Source organism: Aedes aegypti, chromosome 3, assembly GCF_002204515.2.
Source record: "Aedes aegypti strain LVP_AGWG chromosome 3, AaegL5.0 Primary Assembly, whole genome shotgun sequence".
NCBI classification, from domain to species: Eukaryota; Metazoa; Arthropoda; class Insecta; order Diptera; family Culicidae; genus Aedes; species Aedes aegypti.
In genome coordinates, this window is record NC_035109.1 from 4,158,385 (window position 1) to 4,178,921 (window position 20,537).

Sequence of the window (20,537 nt, forward strand, 5' to 3'; positions counted from 1 at the left end):
AATGTGAAAAAGAAAAGATTTTGGGTCTGTACGGCATGCCCGAGCCTGCCAAATAAACAAGATAAGTAAACAAAACAAATCAGGCTGCTAGATTTTAATACTGAAAACCTTACAAGTTTTGTATTGAAATCGTAAATTTTCTACAAGAAAACTTCATATTTCCAGTATATGCAATATTAGTTGAAAACAAGTCCTTTATGCAACGCAAATTATAAGTACATTGAGAGATGCCATAGACGCTAACACTTTCCACATTACTGCGGACTGCGGAGGATCTCACCAAGGCGTTATGCAAGCTCAAGCTTTCCTATCACCCTGGTTCTGATGGAGTTCCTGCCTGCATCCTTAAGAAATGTTTGACGGGACTAATTGTACCTCTTCTGCACATCTACAACATGTCAATGCAGCAATGTCGATTTCGAACACTGTGGAAGTCATCGTTCATGTTTCCGGTGCACAAAACAGAATGACAAAAATAATGTCCGAAACTACCGAGGAATCACTTCTTTATGTGCTTGCTCAAAACTGTTGGAAATAGTAGTGTCCAGCTAAATGTTTTCTCGTGTAAAGCAGTACATCAGTCGGAAACAGCATGTTTTTTTTCCCGAGACGAAGTGCTACAACTAACTTAGTGGAATTTTCGTCACTTTGTGTGAGAAATATCGGACGTGGCAAACAGATAGACACTGTTTACACTGTTTTGAAAGCTGCTTTCGATCGTGTTAGCCATTCGATATTACTGGCAAAGCTTGAGAAGCTTGGTGTTTCTGTTCAACTCGAAGCTTGGTTCAAATCATACCTGTGTGACAGGAAACTCGCGGTCAAAATTGGCTCATCTGTCTCCAGCTGGTTCTTGAACGGTTCAGATGTACCTCAAGGGAGTAACCCTGGCCCATTATTGTTTTCCCTTTTCATCAATGATATCGTCATAGTTCTAGGTGAAGACTTCTGCATACTTTACGCCGATGATATGAAGATTTACAAGATTATTGAGGGCATTTCTGCCTGTTACGAGTTACAATCGCTTCTTGACCGGCATATTGAGTAGTGTGGGGCACACAAAATGACACTTAGTGTTCCTAAATGCTCTATCATTAGTTTCCATCGTAAGAAACAACCGATCATGTTCATGTATGCGTTCGGTGAAGAATTTCTTTCACGGATGGACTCTATACTAAACCTGGGCGTTATTCTTGACACCGAATTCACCTTTAAGCCTCATTACGAGGAGATCGTGACAAAAGCTCATCGTCAACTAGGATTTATGTCAAAAATTACAAAGGAATTTCGCGACCCATACACTCCTAAATCATTGTATGTAGATCTGGCCCGTCCTATACTGGAATCATCCTCTATTGTTTGGGATCCCTATCATGCAACAATGATTGACCGAATTGAAGCTGTGCAGCGCAAATTCTTGAGATTCGCTTTACGGTTGCTCCCTTGGAATGATCCTGTGAACCTGCCTCCGTACGAAGCTGGGTGCCAGCTTCAGCAAATCGAACCATTACAACTACGCAGAGGAAATGCCAAGGCTGTGGTCATCTCGAAGGTCCTGACTGGGGAGCATGATGCTCCTAACTTACTGGGATCGTTAGATATGAGCGCGCCAGTATATAAGCACCGCAATTCGATCAATGGTGAACGGTTTGCGGTGAATGCTTTTAAATCAAATGTATCACAAAATAAATTTTATTTAATATTGACGTTTATACTCTAACTATAGATTCATAAAGACACACAATATTGTCAGATGAATACACCACCAAATAAATAAATAAATAAATAAATAAAAATAAACTCCTTTTGTACCAAAGGATTCGAAATCATGTCAAAAAATATTTGATTGTTCTCCTATACTGGGTATTTTTTTTTACATGAATCCAAAAAAGCATCTTCTTAAGAACCCAAGAACTTAGGAAATTCACATATTTTGCCAAGAATTTAGTCAAGAACTCAAAACAAATCTGGATAGTACTTCGTGAAGCCCAAGCAGGACAGTTCGGTTTTGCGTCGTTCGATATATTTTGCTCACGATTCCGCGCGTTTTCGTCGCCGGAGAATTTTTTTTCCCCTGTTTTGGAGCGTCTTGCTGGGTAGGCATTTGGGAAGGCTCAAGCAAGACGGTTTGTTTTCGGAACGCCAAGAAGTTTTGCTGTCAGTGTCAGTTTTGTGTTCAGTCGAGAATGGATTACCAACTGGTGAGTTCGTTTCATGCTTATGATAACACATTTTTTTCTTGAAAGCGTAACTTTTATGTAATATTAAAACAAACTTTGTATGGTTCGTCACTGTAAGTGTCGACATTATGCTATTTTCTTATACAATTTCAATATACATATATTTTTCTCTTTTTGACATTATTGAAAATTATCTTTTGAATTGTTCGACATTGTGAATGTTGACGTATTTTTTAAAACTTCTACCATATCGAGACAAAATGCACAGTAATACTCATATGTCATTTTCAAACAAATTATGTATGGTTCGTCACTACAAGTGTCGGCATTATTCCTGTTTCATATAATTTAAAATATATACATGTAATTTTCAGTTTTCGTCATTAATAAAAACGTCTTTTGAATTGTTCGACATTATAGATATTGACGTATTTTTTAAAGTTTCCAAAAACCAAAAACTTCTCGAGACAAAAATACAAAACTAGCTTTAAATATAAGTCGTATATTTCCCCCTTGTCCATGGATCGCATCACCGACCAGAGGTGACTCCCAGATCTTTTCCTCCCTCACTAATAAACACCCTTCCCGTGGTGATTGTGGAGATGCAGAGGTATTCTCGGTCTCTAGAAGCAACAATCATTACACCCTAACATTCCTTCCCCATCCCAACTGACTGTAAGGACTTGGCCGGCGCCGTTATTGATCAATAAGGCTGATACAAATATTAATTTTCTTTTATGTCACCCCCCCCCCCCTTCGAAAATCCGAAAATTTTGAAGGGGAGAAAAAAAAGATTCAACATTTTTTTGACATCAGTCAGGTTTTTTCAATTTACAAAGTAAAAAACAAGTAAAATAATGATCCAGAGGACGATCAAAAACAGTTTAACAACTATCATTAAAAATAAAAATTTGAAAAAATAACTTTTTTTTCATTTTTATTTTTTTGTTTCTTATTTATTTTTATCCCCCCCCTCGTACCTTCCAAGTGGTCTCGGACATAAAAGAAATTTAATATTTGTATCAGCCTAATATTAGATCTGCTAAAATTGCACTTCGAGAGTAAGCGGAAACTCCCATCCCTTATTCATTTGGATCGTAGTGCAATTCTTACCAGTTCCGATCAATCACGGAGTAGCAACCATTGACATGTACAGTCAGTCTATGCTATGCTATGCTATGCTAAGAATTTAGTCAAGAACTCAAAACAAATCTGCTCAAGAATACCTGAAGGACTTCGCCATTTAGGCATCCATCAAAGAACTTTGCCATGACTTCATAAAGGATCTCATAATTCATTGAGAATGGCTGCGAGAATTCGCTGTAAACCTGCAGAAATTTACATAAAATCCCGTCAGGAGCCTCATACAGTCTTTACCATAGGGCTAGTCAAACTATGTAGTAATCGAAAAAAGGCTTCATAACGAATCAGCATCAGTGACTCCGCCAAAGGGAATTCTCAATGAAATTGTCTAGAATGTTAGTTGGAGACCACTTATATCGCCTGTATTCTCGTTGGGATTCTTGCAAAGATCTCTTCACGAATTTACTATGTATTCTATCGAGCATTTCATCAAAAACCTTGCCAGAAATCTCTGAATACTGTACTAGAGTGTTTTTTATTTTCAAGGATTTCAGTTATGCTCCATAAAATTCCTTTAATTCTGATTAATATCTACAGGCGCCCGAAGCCTACAAAACATTTCACAAGAAATTGTAAAAATTTCTCCAGGAAACCAACGATGTTTTCAAAGATTTTTTTTCTATCTAAATAGAACTGTGGTTTTTGTGAAGTGCAAGCTGTCAGACAGTCGCGCACTTTATGGCAACATTTTTTGGTTTCTTGAATATTGTTTCAAATGGATACAAACTGGTATTCTTATGTTAGAAATACATGTTTTCCCGTATTTTTCCCGGTCATTCGTAATTACCGATTTTTTTCCCGCTTTTCCCGGATTTCCCGGATGGATGGGCACCCTGTTTTAACTTCTAGCTAATATTATTTGGTTGATAATGCTGCAGTATTCTGTTCTTGAAACTGGTTTTTAGCGAGAGATCCAATATGCCAAATGTCTTTTTGCGAAATTGGTCACCCCTATTCATTACATCCCTACTTACCTAACGTATTCGGATCGTCTGGCGTTGTGTATTCGTGGAACCAGGTCAGACATCGCTTTTGACTGAATGCATCGTCTACTTTATTGTATCGCCGAGAGCTGCAAATAAATACAAACAAAAAGGATTACTCAACTTACTTCCTGCGATCGTTAGAGAAAAAATGCAATCAGAAATCAAGATCAACATTACATTTCATCGCCCATGCCGACGACCAACCGATCCAATGTGCCTTATCGCTTGCAAAGATACTAATCAGCTGAGTGCGCCAGGATACAAAGGCTTATCACTGCAGCTGGATTGGATGACAAAGAAACCACAAAAAAAGTGTCGTGATGCTACAGCTGTTAAATCTCTTTTGGATGTGAGTCCTCCCCATCATCTTAACTTTGTACCCGCTCTGCTCGTTGCAAGACGAAAATTGAGCACACATGATATACCCAAAGGTAGCTCGTCTGCGCGTGAGAATTTTCGATCCGGTCGCGAGCGCGACAACGAAGGATAGGATGATAGGAAGTTGTCGTGTCTGTTAGTGGCTCGCCATATATCTACTCTGTTTTCCTCTGCGGGCTAAAAATACCGGCAATTCTCTTTTCTTTATGTCGTCATAACATGTTTTCTTTCTATTTGGTATGTTGGCTATCTACCGCGTGCCATCGTCTTGTCTCCGCTTTGTCGGCGGAATATGTTGATTTAAATAAGAAACGTTGGATGCGGGGGACATGTGTAATGAGCGTAAAAGTTGCGCGCGCGACACACAATACGACATTGTATGCGCAGTATGTCACGTCACAAGGTGCACACTAGACATCGCACAGTGGATCTTTCTAGTCAACAAAACGGCCAATGGCTATGGCTATTAAGCTTAACATGCCGGACTCTCGATGTCATCAGATATTTTATAATATTTCATGATGAGAAATTGAACAGAAACAGGAAGGTAACATAAAACCAAGTATTAGAAAAAAAAAACCTGCTAACATTAATTACCATTATATTCTAATCTTTGAAACTTACACCGGTGTACCTTAACCCTTCTCTTTTTGGGTGTTTTTCAATAGTAAATTCATTGATTATCAATAGTTTTACTATTGAAACAGTTAGTTGGATCAAGGTGATGAGTATATAATCATATTCTAGTAACTAGTTCGTCAAAAACCAGTGGAGCTTTGGAGCTACCATGGGAAAGAGAGGGTTAACTCAGCCTGAGGGCTGCTTGGGCACGTCAGAAGTTAATCATCAATATTAACCTCCTTTTCCCGAGCAGCCTAGATAGCCGCGTAGTGTCGGTAGCGGTTGTTTCAACTGGCTAAGAATTAACACTACGGACTGCCTCTTCCGGTGGTAAAAGTCCACCTCACAGGTAACCCCTAATTTATGGTGTGATGCGTACCGTGCCTAGGAATGAATGGTTAGGGGGGTTTAAATAAAACCTAACCGCTAACGGAGCTTGTGGAGTACCAGAGCGCCCTCTGCAGTACCGTGCCCTTCCTGTGCTACCCGGATCAATGGTGCAGGTGACCTTGTGTTTCTTCGATATAATCGGCTGCTCTTCTTCAGTCTCTAGCCTGAGGCTAAATAAGGTTGGGATTATGAAAATGTTGCTATTTAATTTAAATTTTCACCTATATGGTTTCGCATTATGCGTTTTACACAGTGTAATCTGCGCTTTTTCGCCTTTGGCGACTTTCAATAGATACCGATCTGGGCTTTTCGCTGCTGGTGTTTTTCGTGCTGAGATTGCAAAAAGCTTAATCCTGCCTAGTTTTTGTAGTGGCTACGGTTAGGTTAGCTCTGATCAATCTTCAGCATAAAAGAACAGCATCGATCAATCTTTGCAGACTCATGCAAAATGGTACAGCCCAAGTGGCGCTAGTTCAAGAACCCTACTTTCGTAAAGGGAACTTTTATCTAGGTAACCTTGTGGACTCAGTTTTTGCTACTTTCAGCAAACTTGAACTCCATGCCCCGCGCATGCGTGCTCGTTAATAAAGTAATCGTTGCTACACTCATTTCTGAGTTAACTACCAGAGATGTATGTGCTGTCACAATCGATGTTTCTGTTGGTGACCTCAACAGGAAATACGTCTATTGTTCGGTATATTTATCACATCACCATCCCTAACGGATGACTTCAAACGAGTTGTCGTACACTGCGTAACAAAAGACCTTCCGTTGATTGTGGGCAGTGATGCCAGTGCTCATCACATCATCTGGGGCAGCTCAGATATCAATTTGATAGGCTCCAGTCTGATGGAATACTTAAGTAGATACTTAAGTAGTACAGATCTTGGGTTACTTAACCCTTTCTTTCCCACGAGGTTTTTCGTAGTTTAAAAATAGAAAATGTGATATCTGGATAAACCACCAGAACAAAACATGTAAAGTTTTACTCGAAAATATGAATGGAACTGAAAAAAATATGTATTTTGATGGATCACCTGTGATCCATTGGGAAGATGACTGCAACTAGGGTAAGAAAGAGGCATCAATATTTTTTTCATTTTATTGTTTTTACTCATACATTCTATTTGAACTGTGTGTTCTGCACACCTCTCGTCAATTCTGGGGGAAAATAAAGAAACTGGGAAGAAGTTTTTGTCTTTTTTGAGACACAAGCAAACATCACACTTAGTGCATTTAAATGAACTGAATGATTATTGATATATGTTCAGAATGGTATTCAACGGGCCAATGTTTTACTCCGTCATACCGTGCTTATAGCTATTGCTGAGTATGTTGGTTTGTTGATCGTCCTCAGCGTCTTACAATTTTCTTTCCAACTTGAAATCATTTTCCAAGACATGATGATAGTTATCTTTTTGAAAAGAGAGGTTAGAACAGAATTGACGAAAATGTAGTTTTATTCCCAATGGATCACCAGTGATCCACCTAACTTTCCACAAAATCAATAGTTTTGTGTAAAGAATATTCTAAAAACTCTACTGAATCTTGGAAAAATAATTCAATTGAGCTTGTTTTTATTTTTGTTTGGTGAAAATCATGTTTATATTTCTAAATATAGAAGTTTGAAATACCACTTTATTTAAATTAGAAAAAAATGCTGACTTTACTTCGGTTATTGTGCTATAACTAAAAATCCAAGTGATTATTTTTGATGAAACTTTGTACATTATTTCATGAAACATATGTGAACATGTGGTGAAAAAATGGATATAATCTAACTTGTACAGTTTATATACGACATACGCAAAGTGGTGGATCACCTGTGCTACCATGGGAAGGAAAGGGTTAACATAGGCAATCGCCCAACCTTCATGGTATCTAATAGAGAAGAAGTGTTAGACATAACGCTCTACTCGAATAGGATCAGTCACGAGCTTACGAATTCGAAGGTATCAGATGAGGAATCATTATCTGATCATCGCTACATCTTCTTTGAACATTCAAATGTAACTGCGCAAACTTTGCGTTTTAAGAATCCCCGGTCAACAAACTGGGAACTCTACACTGAATTGGTTGCGACCAAATTTCATGGATAGCCTCCGTCCATTGAAAATCGAAGTGATTTGGATGATGCCGTTGATACTACAACATCCTACATTATGGAAGCTTTTGAAGAAGCATGTCCTCTGCGGTCTGTGAAGACTACAAGAGGGACCCCATTGTGGAATTCCGATCTGACTAGAATCAGGAAACAATGTAGAAGGAGTTGGAACAGACGCCGTTCAGCTGGATCAGAGTCGTTCAAGTCGGCTCGCAAGGCTTACAAGAAGGCTCTTCGTTCTGCTGAACGATCCGGCTGGAAAAACAATTGTACAAAGGTTTCCAGTTTGATTGAAGTCAGTCGGCTGAACAAAATCCTTGCAAAATCTAAGGATTTCCAAGTGAACGAAATTCGCTTACCTAATGGTGACTTTACTTCTTCCGATGAAGAAGTTTTAGAATGTTTATTCAATACACACTTCCCCGGATGTGTGGACATTGCATCTACGGATGAACCAAATGTCTTTTCATGTAGTTACGAGTCTCTGGCCTCGGCTCGCAGTATCGTAACTACTGAATCGATTCAATGGGCACTTAATAGTTTTGCTCCTTTCAAATCTCCAGGAGCGGATGGGATTTATCCTGTTCTGCTCCAAAAGGGATTTGAGTTTATCAAACATATTTTAAACAGCTACTTGTAAGCAGTTTTGCTACCGGGTATATTCCCAGATCTTTACGTGATATTATTGTAAGGTTTATCCCGAAAGGAGGACGTGCGTCGTATGAAGAAGCGTAGAGTTTTAGACCAATCAGTCTGACCTCTTTTCTTCTAAAATGTCTGGAACGCATTATCGATCATCACATCCGTGATGTTTATTTGGCAAACATACCTCTTCATGTGAATCAACATGCTTACCAATCTGGAAAGTCAACTGTGACTCTTTTTCGTCAAACAAAATTGTACATTACTGAGCCATCTCCAAGGGTAGCGGAGTATTTATCAAATCTGTCAAAGCAGAATTGCAGTCTCTCGGTCAGAGCGTTGACAGGCCACTGCCGACTCAACTATCACATGGCAAATATTCAGCGTGCTGACTCATTTGTGTGTGATAGTTGTGACTCCGATTATGGAACTTCGTATCATCTGATATGTTACTGTCCAGTTTTTGCGCAAATGCGATTCCAATTACCGTCAACGTACCAGTATCCGCTCATGTTCCAGTAGCCCGCTCACGAGTAAATACACAAAAAATTGTCCACAGTATGATTCAATTTATCGATTTAAATCGTCTACTGGCTAAAGTTTTCAAATTTACTTTGTTTAAATTTATCTTTTCCAGTGTGAGCGGGCTACTGGAACATGAGCGGGTACTGGTGCACTGATGGTACTTGGTAAACACTTATTAAGTGAATCTGAATTCAGAAGCCTGAATCTTCAGGACATTCTGTTATTCTTAACCCGCTGTGGTAATGAGCTATAGGCTTTATTTACGCTCATGCGTTTTGCAGTGCCCTTTTAAGGACACTGTTCGAACCCATTGCAATGGGTATGGAGCTACATGCCCATTGTGGAGCCCACTCCTATTTCCTCCCATCTTTCCCTTCCCTTTCCTCACCCATCGGGTAGATGATGAAATAGGCTCAAATATGGCGATGGCACAAATCTCCCAACTGGTGGGGAACATGCCTTTGGAGCCGGCCTTCTGATACCTGATAGTCTCAAGTTCGTCGAAAACCAGTGGAGCTTTGGAGCTACCATGGGAAAGAGAAGGTTAACTCACTACCAAGAGTCTACCCGGTTTGGCATAATCCACAAATTTCATAACGCTTTAGGGATCATATACTTCATTGTTATCCCAAACTAAAGACTGTAGGCGGAGTGAGCACTTCAGCGAAGCATAATGAACAAGTTAATAATAATTATCAATAATACAATTATTGTAAGGCCTAGATGTTGTTGAATCTTGTTTTTTATATGGTCAAGTCTTCGTTGAACTATCCACAAAAAAATGAGGGGATACGGGGTGCGCACATAGGGTATTGTGGAATAAAATTATTATTATTTATTAAGGAGGGTTTAACTATAAAGTCATTCGACTCGAGAGAGAAAAATTGTGGAGTAAAAAAATACAGGCAAAATGATTGAGATAGACAAAATTTTTTCCCAAATTCATATGCTTATAACACAGACAAACAGACGTAACACTTAGAACAAATCTCGATCCAAATCATAGCCACGAGGACATGTACGCCCAATGCTAGAATTACTGTATTTGATTCAAGGGCCAACAGATGGCGGTAGTGTGTAAACGCCAAACGCGAACAAAAACGATGCGAGCGCTGCGGGTGGCGGATTGGCCACCTACCATATTTTTGAGTCGACAGTTAAAAAGGTGGTCGATGGACAATGATGAGAGTGTGACGTCTGTTTGTCTGTGCTTATAACTTTTTGGAATAAAAAAAATCTTATACAGATTCACTTTTCGGTGGCAAATGCAATGTTTCACAACGCATAATTTTTACTTGTGAATTTTGCAGAAATGAAGCTAGAATTATATTTGTTATACCGTAAAGTGCCGTGATTCAGCGCAGTTAAGGAATAAAACGATTCAAATTGTTAATTAAAAATTAGTATTGCATCAACAAAAAAGCTTTATGGGTGGATCGCTGGCAAATCTATTCAAGATTATGGGAAACATATAAACTAGACTGTATTCATAATTTACAATTGTGACTTTTTTGAAATAGTTCACTCGTTGAAATTGCCTAATTCCGCGCATTTTTTAAACGTTTTTCCATATTCCGCGCAGAAGAATGCCTAATTCCGCGCACTCATGAAGCAATCAAATTAACATTAATTTTGATAAGGGGCTGCATCCATTAGTTACGTAACACTTAAAATTGAAAATTTTCAACCCCCTCCCCTTCCGTAACACTTTTTGTATGAGAAAACGAAGAGTTTTGTATAAACCGTAACTTTTTAGTCTACGTTCTGTTTTTTTTTATTAACTTTTTGTCTATCACATGAAATAAAGAGAACCAAAACCGTGGCATTGGTAAGTGTGAATTTCGTCTAGGGGAAAGTGGGGCAATTTGGCCATCTTAAGAAAAGTCGTAATAATTGAAATTTTTAGATCAATACACTAGATTCACACGATTTCCGTCGTCTTAAAAAAACACGAATGAATTTTTCGTCGATTCTTCTGTCGATGGGGTGATATGAGCACCCTATTTTATGTTGTGAAATTATCCCATAGAATCTAACAATTTAATTATTTTATTCACTGAACTGGAAAGTTTAGAAATGAAATACTCTTTCGAAATCTACTGAGCTCATATTTGGCTTAAATATGCTTCTTATTGCATAGTTTTAGACAATTCGGTCGAGAAAAAACCCCATCTTCTTCTTCTTGGCATTAACGTCCTCACTGGGACAGAGCCTGCTTATCATCTTAGTGTTCTTATGAGCACTTCCACAGTTATTAACTGAAGCTTTCTTTGTCAAAGTTGCCATTTTTGCATTCGTATATATCGTGTGGCAGGCACGATGATACCTCATGCCCAGGGAAGTCAAGGAAATTTCCATTACGAAAAGATCCTGGACTGGCCGGGAATCGAACCCAGGCACCTTCAGCATGGCTTTGCTTTGTAGCAAACTGCACTGTTCATACAATACAAGGACCAGTTCGCATTATTGCTTGGAATCAAAGGGTTTCAAGCAAATCATCTAATGGTATCTACTAATGCCACGGGTAACTGAAACTTATTTTTTTAAGCAAAAAGACACCTCAGAAGAACCTGAGGGTCATCCATAAATTACGTCACACAAAATATGGCCATTTCCAATCCCTCTACCCCGTATTATCATACTTTTTGTATGGAGGCTTCGTAAATTATGTAGAGATCGTAAAGTTTCCGTGAATCATTTCCCGAGAGTGTGTCGTAATTTGGGGGATCTTCTACAAATTACGACCTGTTGAACATGTGAACGATATGTTGTTTTTACAATAATTCTATATGGATTGTATAATATAAATAAGAATCATAAACAAGTATACATTGCCAATGTTATGTGTGGTTCATTATGCTAAGTAAATTTTGTGCGCACAGATGTACGCACTTAATTCAGAATGCCGAATCTCGGCTAATTTCAACCGAGATCCGCACAGCCGAGCTCGTGAAAAAAATCTAAGTGTGTATAGACTATTTTTTTGGGGCTGTGCATAAACCACGTGGTATTTTTCCCTGTAAGGGACCGTCCATAAATGACGTAGCATTTTAGGGGGGAGGGGGAGTCTACGATTTTGCTACGAACCATGTATTAAGTATGGAAAAATAAGCTACGAAGGGGGAAGGGGGGTCAAAAATTTGTCAAAAGATGCTACGTAATTTATGGACGCTGCCTAAGTGGGCTTTCCCGATATTCCGCTTGTACATGAAACGTATGTATGCATAAAGTTACTTTTCAGAGAAATAGACAGATGTGAAGTCGGATATAGCATGTTTTACTTTTCTGTTGTTATGCGAAGAACAGTGCGCGGAATTAGGGCATTATGAAAAAAGACGTGGCCTAATTCCGAGCAATACTTTTTTGAATAAAACTCAATAATTATGCTAATATTTGGTACGATTTCATAGAAGCACCATGAAACATATCTGTAGCAAGTAGTTCCATGGAATATTGCATAAAAATAAAACATTTTTAATAAAGAAATCGTGTTTGTTGTTGTCCTACAGTCTTAGCGCGGACGCTAAGAAAATTAGAAAAATAAGTCTACTCCGACGGGCCTTCACTGATTATTTTTTATGCCGCGAAAAAATGCCTTATTTGCTTTTATTTGTGATTCAAACTTATTCTTAAACAAAGTAGCCTCGAATAGCATTAAAAGTTGCTGAAATATTAATGTGTTTTTCCATATATAAATAATTTTGTATGAAATGCGCTGAATTAGGGCACTTTACGGTACCGTAATCCGGGGTAACATTGATCATATTTTTGAATATTTCTTAAATATTTGGTTCGAAAATGCAATAGTTGCAAATTTTATATTTTTAAAACAAGTACTGCCACCCATAGCTCGTGACTATATACTTTATTTTGTTTTTTGAAAGGTTTAAGCATGTTAAAAAAAATGTTTTAAGTGATTTTTTTATTTAGCTGATATGGGGTAACATTGATCACCTATGTAAACAACGTTCGGTAATATTGAAAATGTCGTTACCTACTAATATCATGGCCCCTGAAGTCGAATATGAAAGCCAAATGCTTACAAGTCATTTACTTTTTGAATTATTTTAAAATTAAAAACACCTCGAACCACGGAATACGCCTAAAGGTAGGCAATTTCCTAAGGGAAAGTTACATTCTTAACAGTAATTCGGTAAAGTTACATAATTGAACATGCTTGTGAAAGTTTTGATAACGGAATCGATTTCGGCGATTCCGTTTTTAGTAAGAACCGCATTTTCCTTGCTCATATCATTTACAGAAATTATGTGAGACATGAATGTTTGGTAGTGTCATCCTTAACCATTGAAATCATTGTTTCGAAAAGTGGCCAAATTTACGCATAAGGTAAACGCAATTTTCGCAAAAATCTTCATTTTTATCAGCTGATGAATATAAGAAAGAGAAGCACCATTCATGATTTGGAAATGTTCCATCAATAAATGATAATGCGAACTTTTTATGCGATGGGTCATTCCGATCAATGTAACCCCGCTGATCAATGATACCCCGGATTACGGTACCATTGTTACAAAAGAGGTATTCCTTATTATGGCAATGTAAAAACCATAATAAAATAAGATTGTCGCCACTAATTTCTCGCGTAACAATTCAAAAGGGCCAATCCTCAGATCGTTGACTCTGAGAAAATTCAATTTGAATATTATTCACCACATTTTCAATTCCTATTTCTCAGTATTCACATCAATCAATGCAATTTCTTGCTAGTTGAGTGACGATTCACTATTACTACACGCTTATAATCGATTTTATTCTGTAAACTGGCAAAAATGTGGAAAAAATTATGGGTTTAAATGCTTGACCCATTTTCAATTGTCAACAAGGCATGGGCCTTTTTTATTGGCCATATTGAAATTTATTAGCGTGCTTGGCCCAATACTAGGCCTTTTCGGTTCTCAATGAATGAGCAAGAGAGAGTCATTGGCCTCTCACCATGCTAAGGCCAATGAAAGTTCGCGAAATTTTCCGATTGTAGGCCCTCTTGATGGAGCGAGAACCAATCATTGGCCGTTTCGAGTAGGGGGCCAATGAATGATTTGGAAAAAAGTGGTTATTGGCCGTTTTGAAAATCGAGTTTATAACGGTGAATTTTATGATTATGTCGCATAGTTTGTGGGTGTTAGGAGATGCTATCGAATGGTATCAAAACCCGATTTGTTGACAATTTGATCATTGGCCTTTTAGAATTGTTACGCGAGATTTCTACTCAGTGAATCTATACTAGTCATTTTCCTCAGAGTAATCTTCCCTACGTCGTATATGATAACGATGTGACTAGCTAACTAATAGTAAGAGTTGCTACGGATCATTCTGGTTCGAAAAATGCAAACTGATCGTCGCCAAGTTATTTGAAATGGGCATCAAATTTGAAATGAGTCTATCAACGACGCAGTATGTCCGTTGGATCACATCCGAGAGATTAGTGCGTCTATGCCATGTAAATTATGATGCCAGAATGTGATACCACCAAATGTGATTTTCTGGAGGTGGTATTGTTGCAGTTGGTGAAAATTTAAGAAATTCATGGATGAATCACGGGTGCAACTCTCAGGAAGATCCTGGCAGAATATTTAAGGACTTTTTTGAGATTTGCAAAAATATCGCCGTAGTAATTCATGAAGCAAATTCTGGAGAAAAAGATTAAAAGTTTTGTGGAAATTTTGTGCTATACGCTTAACTTACCTCTGACTGGTTTGATAGGCGTTCCTCTGTCTCTTGGACGAGTGTCGGTCGTCTTCGCTGGGTCCCATCTCCGCTGCAGACCGGCGTTTGCCTCTGGGCATTTGTGATCTATCTATTTTGAAGGCTTTTCGGAGTCTGAACGGGCCCTGAAAACACGAATGCACGTACGATAAGGAGTTGGTTCTGTTTGCACCTCCTGCTGCCCACTTTCTGCAATGTGTGTGCTTTTCCCTTCGATTCCTCGGTTTGCGTTATGATGGTTCAGTCTTATCGATTCCCAACCTTTAACTATCGCTCTCAAACCAACAGCGGGCGAATTTTCGTTTCGGCTTCTGCTTATCACAATGGGAGTTTCCTACGGGGGCGATTGTGACAATCTGGAATCAAATGTGTGCAGGGGAAAGGGTATTAGATTGATTACAGAACTATCTGGAAACATCCATTATTCACTTTGAGTTGATTTCTCGTTCAAATTATCTTACAAATGGTAATAAGATGCAATTTTATATAATCATGTGGCTGCCAGCTTAAAAATAGAAGAAAACGGAAGATTTCCAGATCCACTAGAGCAGGGGCGACTCGTTACCTGTTCTACGATACCAAAAATTTATATTTTCGCTGATTTACAGTCAAATGCAACAATAAAATGATTGAAATCAACTTTTTTAACTATTCTCTACTTCGTAGATAAATATTCATGAATTTCTAAATGTAGAACAGGTAGATTTGAGGTTAGGGAATCGCCACTGCTGAAAACTGTGTTGTTAATTTACCAATTTTTCATGGAAAACTTTTTTGGAAGGAATAGATATCAAATCAGAAAAGTAAAGAGTGTAATGATGATAAGACACCTACTTGAAGAAAGGCCAATGACTTACCGACGCCCTTATAGATGTCAAGGAGTTGAATGATGAGAAAGGTGAATGTCTAGGATTCAATATAAGCCCAGAAAATGAGTAATACCAACACTGAAAAGAATTACACTCATCTATTTTATTCAGAGGCGACTCGTAACCTCACTTTTTACCTGTTCTACGAATCTAGAAATGGTTAATTCGGCAAATTTCTTATAAACATGGTACTGTTATAATAATATGGACAGTGTAGGAATCATTGGAAGATCTGCTACTGTAACTACAAGAGGAATCGATTGAAGAATCTATGGAGGAAATTCTAAAATAGTATGAAAATTACTGGAGATAGAAAAATAAATGACTAAGGTACCGCGGGCAAGTGGATAAATGGGGTAAGTGAAAATAATTTGTATATTTTACTGAATATGTCAATTTAAAAACGTTTTAAATTCATGCGTAATCCTTCGAGGCCATGTAAAAAAATACGATAGGTAAGAGATTCCAGAGATTGTCAACCTTTATTACATAATAGATCGAGCGATCCTTAGCCTGTCAACTACTACTCCGTAACAAGTTGATGGCAAAATTACCTATTTCAATATTTTCGATGGAAAACTTTACAGAAAACAATTTTAAGAGGACTGCTCCAATAATTTTGAATTGAAATAAAAAAGTTGTAAAAAACATTCAACGTCGACTTGACAAAAAAAACTAAATTAAAACACTATCAATTTTCTAATCACATGGGGCAAGTAAAAATTTTCTCATTAGAGATTGAATTTGTGCTTGGTGTTTGGATAGCAAGGTTCGCAATTATCATTTTCATTTTGCAGCGTTTGATGGGACAATACGAGCGCAAGTCAATCCAAAGGAAGAGTAATGGCTGAATAGTCTATGCTGACCACGCAATGGCATGGAAAAGTGGAAATAGGATTGGCTTGGGTGTTAGGTAAATGGGATCGACTTAACACAATAATGCTGATAATGCTCCAAAATGTAATGAAACCGTGGCTCAAACAATTCTGTTGATTGTTTTGTAGCCTACGAGCAAAGTAATATAATATTGAACACATACAAATAAATATGTAAGGAAATCCCAATATTTAAAATATATGAAAACTACTGATCAAGTCTAATCAATTTGAAAATTAAACTTAGAATAGCAACATGGTAGATGTTAAATTAGAAACATCTACATATGTAGAGAAAAAAGTAGTAGAGTAATTAATCAGTCATTGCGTAACTATTCATCGGAACAGAATATATTAAAGTTTTGTTGAACATTAAAGTAATCTCCTCACCAACTTGAAATTACATTTTATAGAAGTATAGATCATTTCGATGAATAATAGCCGTATTATGCAGCAGTTTGACCAGAAAAATTAGATCAGAAGGTTAGATGATGTACCGAATAGCACTATTCGGCTTTCGGCCGAATACCGAATAGTTGAAATATTATTATTCGGCCAAACGAATATTCGGCCGAATAATGACTCAATATTCAGCCAAATAAAACCTTAAAATTTGACCGAATGACACCCATATGTTCGTACAATTTCCTGAAAACTATATTTTTAATATTGATCGACAACAAAAAAGCTACTTTTTTCGAAAGGAAATGCTCCCAAGGAGAAGAATTGAACGGAATGATCGTTTTATTGTGCTTTTAAAATCGTTTGAAGAGATTACAATAATCGTATTGTGTATTTCTTTCCCTACTGGGCTGCGAAGTGTGAAGTGCGAGGACGAAAGTGTGAATAAAAGTGCAGGATTGCATCGAATCATGTTGGTATCTTAAGAGTTCTTATTCTCTGATTTTTACGAAGCATAAGTGCCCCGAAGACACCTATCCATTTTGATGCCATTGCGCACTTTTAATAGCGAATCAGCACTTGTAAAAACTTTTGTTATAGTCTAGTGGTGAAAGAAAGTTCTGAGGATTTGTTTTTCTGAAGTTAGGGTGTTGTATCTTATTATTAATTAACAATTGATGGTATTTTTATGCATTTCATTTTTTTTTTTTTAAAGAAACTCGGTTTGCACTTCACTTATAGAAATTGGAACAAATATACCGCAGACCACTGACTCGCATAATAACTGAAGAACGTGATCGTGTGGGCTTCGTGGCCGTTCGGTTAGTGTTACCAAGTATATTGCCGTATCGATCCAAGGAGTGTAAGTTCGATTCCAGCTTAAGTCCGGAAAAATTTTCGTCAGCAACATTTTCCGACTGTTCCACTGGTCGTTGCATGCTAGTTTGTTGTCTAGTGTGGTGCTTCCTTCAAATGTTATGTCTACTGGAAGCATTATTGTGTTCGTGTCTTTGAAGTGCCGCAAAAAATATCAGAGTATGGATAGCCCTGACTGTAGTCGCCTTAATGCCGTACGTAGAACGGAAAAAATCTCCATGGAATCCAACAAATTTGATTTTTTTACGTTTTCCTTTGTGTGAAACATAATGTTTTCTTACATTTTATTTTATTTTGTTATTATTCGGCCTATTCGGCCGAATAACGGATTTTACTATTCGGCAGACCGAATATTCGGCAAAATCAAAATAATCGAGATATTCGGCCGGCCGAATATTCGGTACATCTCTAGATATCTGTACCTATATTATAATAAAAAATTGCCATTGTCTTGAAAATCATTCAACTTCTAATCAACACTACAAAATACAGCGATAAAATGTCCAAAATAGTAGTTTCTTCTTGGAAAATATAATTACAAGTCCAGGGAAGGTTCGCAATTATCAGAGCGTGAAAAGCTATTAGAAACTATGGAAAGTTACCAAACATAAATTCGGACAACCGATTGAAAGGAAGACGTTCATAGGAAATTTTCAAAATAGAAAAACGTACGGAAATGTAAAGTCGATGTAAACCTAGTTTTAGACACAAAAATAGGTCTATTAACAGAAAAATGGGCGCCCGATTGAAGCGAGATGGATAGGAAGAACACAAACAACTTTCTATCGCTAACATTTCGTGGAAAGAGAGCGGGTTCAAGCAAGGGCTTGATTGTGTTCTAGTAAAATAACTTAATGGAAGAAGATTCTTTGTCCCTTGCGGGTTTCGCGTAAGTGTCTCTGCTTACGGGTCCACAATTCGGTTTTGGCCCTTCAGACAGGAGTATGATTGAATACAAATAGTCATACAGTTTTGATCAAATGGCCATTGCTACCAGTGGATACCTTTCTACAATAAATGGTAGCCTATGTCATCATCATCAGCATCATTATTAACACAAAAAAGGTTCTGAATTCTTTATGAAAGGATTCTGTTCCAAGGAGTGAACTCCCGAGGATTTATCCGACGTCATATCCAACTTTCTCAAAAACAAATTAATTCTTCAAAGCAGAAATGCAATTGCTGTCCCATGATGTAAGAACTAAATGTTGTAGTTATAATTTTACCAAATGAGTTGAATAAAATTGACTGAACAGAAAAAAATTAAATTGACAAGTTATGTTATTGGAAAGCCGTTTGAGGGGACCATCTTAGTAACCATGAAATTTGCTTTTCAATATGGTTCCATGAGTCGATATCGAGTAATGGAACATCGACTTATGGAAGTTTAACTGTAATTTGCCCCAATAGTGGCGCGAGTTAAAATATTTTTTTCCAAAATCTTTTTCTGTATTTTTTTTTTCTTTAGTTTTATACACAATATATTTAAGCAAACGCTTATATTTGGTGGAAGTCAAACTGTATATTTTAATTTAAATTCTCTAAAATTTGAAAAACCTCAACTATATGATTTCCATTACCCACTTGCCCCATGATACCTCTTGTGTTATTTTTCTATGGTGTAAGGTGCAAAAATGATACAAGCAATCGAATAATATCCATGAAATTTGAGCATAAAGCTATTTGAAACAATTATTTTGCTTAAAATTTTAGTGATAAAAGGATCTATAGTGGAGAGTCCCATAAGAACTCGATGGATTGCACTATTAAAAGAACTATGCTAAAAGCATTCCTCTACTAAAGAAACAGTGTTCCTATTTTTGATACAAGGAGTTTAGCAGGAAAATTTAGAATAAATCGTGAATTTCATACATCTAGCGTAACATTTGAAAAGGGCCTAATTGCAAAATGTAAACAAACTTGATTATTCATTATTCGTATCATTTTTTACGTAAATTACTCCTACATACTCTTACGGGCATGCAAAATGCATTATTAATGGTAATCTTATTCAAATTTAAAAGGGCCTATCTGAAAATGATAAAACTAAGAGGGCCTAACTGGTCATAAAAGGGCCTAACTCAAAATTTCCATCAAAATCAGATTGGCCCTTTCGTGCATTTTAAATTTTCCTCCATATTTTTCAATATTTAGCCATTGTATGTGTTTTTCTCACATAATGGAACCTAGTGAAATATTTGAAAAGGGTCTATCAGCATAACGTAAAAATTGAGAAATGCTCGATTGAAGATTCTGTAACATATTGTTTGTTACTATTTAAACTCATTGCTATCTAATAGTTATAAACTTTTTTTCGACATTCATAGTCTATTACTAGGCCACGTAACGTTTTAAATCTAACATAACATAAAAACTAGTAAAAAATGATGAATTCAAACATCATCGGCAGATAGGCCCTTTTACGAGTCTTCAAACCAGTTAGGCCCTTTCAATTAGGCCCTTTAATTGAACATGGTTTCAGTTAGGCCCTTTTATTTAACATAGTTCCAGTTAGACCCTTTTGGAATTTGTTAATTTTATTGATTATTGAATAGATTTTCAAAGTTTTAGAACAAAATTAATCGATTATGTGAGAAAATAAACATTGCATATTGAAAATTCTTTATTGAAGATTCAGTACTATATTGATTATTCATATTTCAAACCCTTTCTCCTATTCACTAGTTTTATACTTGTGTTCGACACTTATAATAGTCTACTAGGTGGCCCATAACGTTTTAAATCTTAAATAACAAAACAGCTCGTGAAAATGGTTGGATTCAAACATCATCGGCAGATAGGCCCTTTTACGAGTCTGCAAA

At 37.2% G+C, this 20,537-nt stretch overlaps 1 protein-coding gene across 2 annotated transcripts in view; it reads right to left on the minus strand.

Annotated features, from left to right (window-relative positions):
• Window positions 1-20,537, minus strand: part of LOC5568418 (DCN1-like protein 4) — a 46,887-nt gene that overhangs the window by 23,284 nt on the left and 3,066 nt on the right. The window contains exons 2-3 of one of the 2 annotated variants that reach the window (XM_001652197.2): window positions 14,673-15,049; window positions 4,298-4,395 (exon numbers count right to left, since the gene is read on the minus strand). In XM_001652197.2, coding sequence (XP_001652247.1) covers window positions 4,298-4,395; window positions 14,673-14,773 — 199 coding nt within the window. In that variant the 5' untranslated portion in view covers window positions 14,774-15,049. Of the gene's footprint in view, window positions 1-4,297; window positions 4,396-4,486; window positions 4,668-14,672; window positions 15,050-20,537 lie in introns of those variants that run through there. The other variant, XM_021854876.1, reaches the window with a different exon arrangement.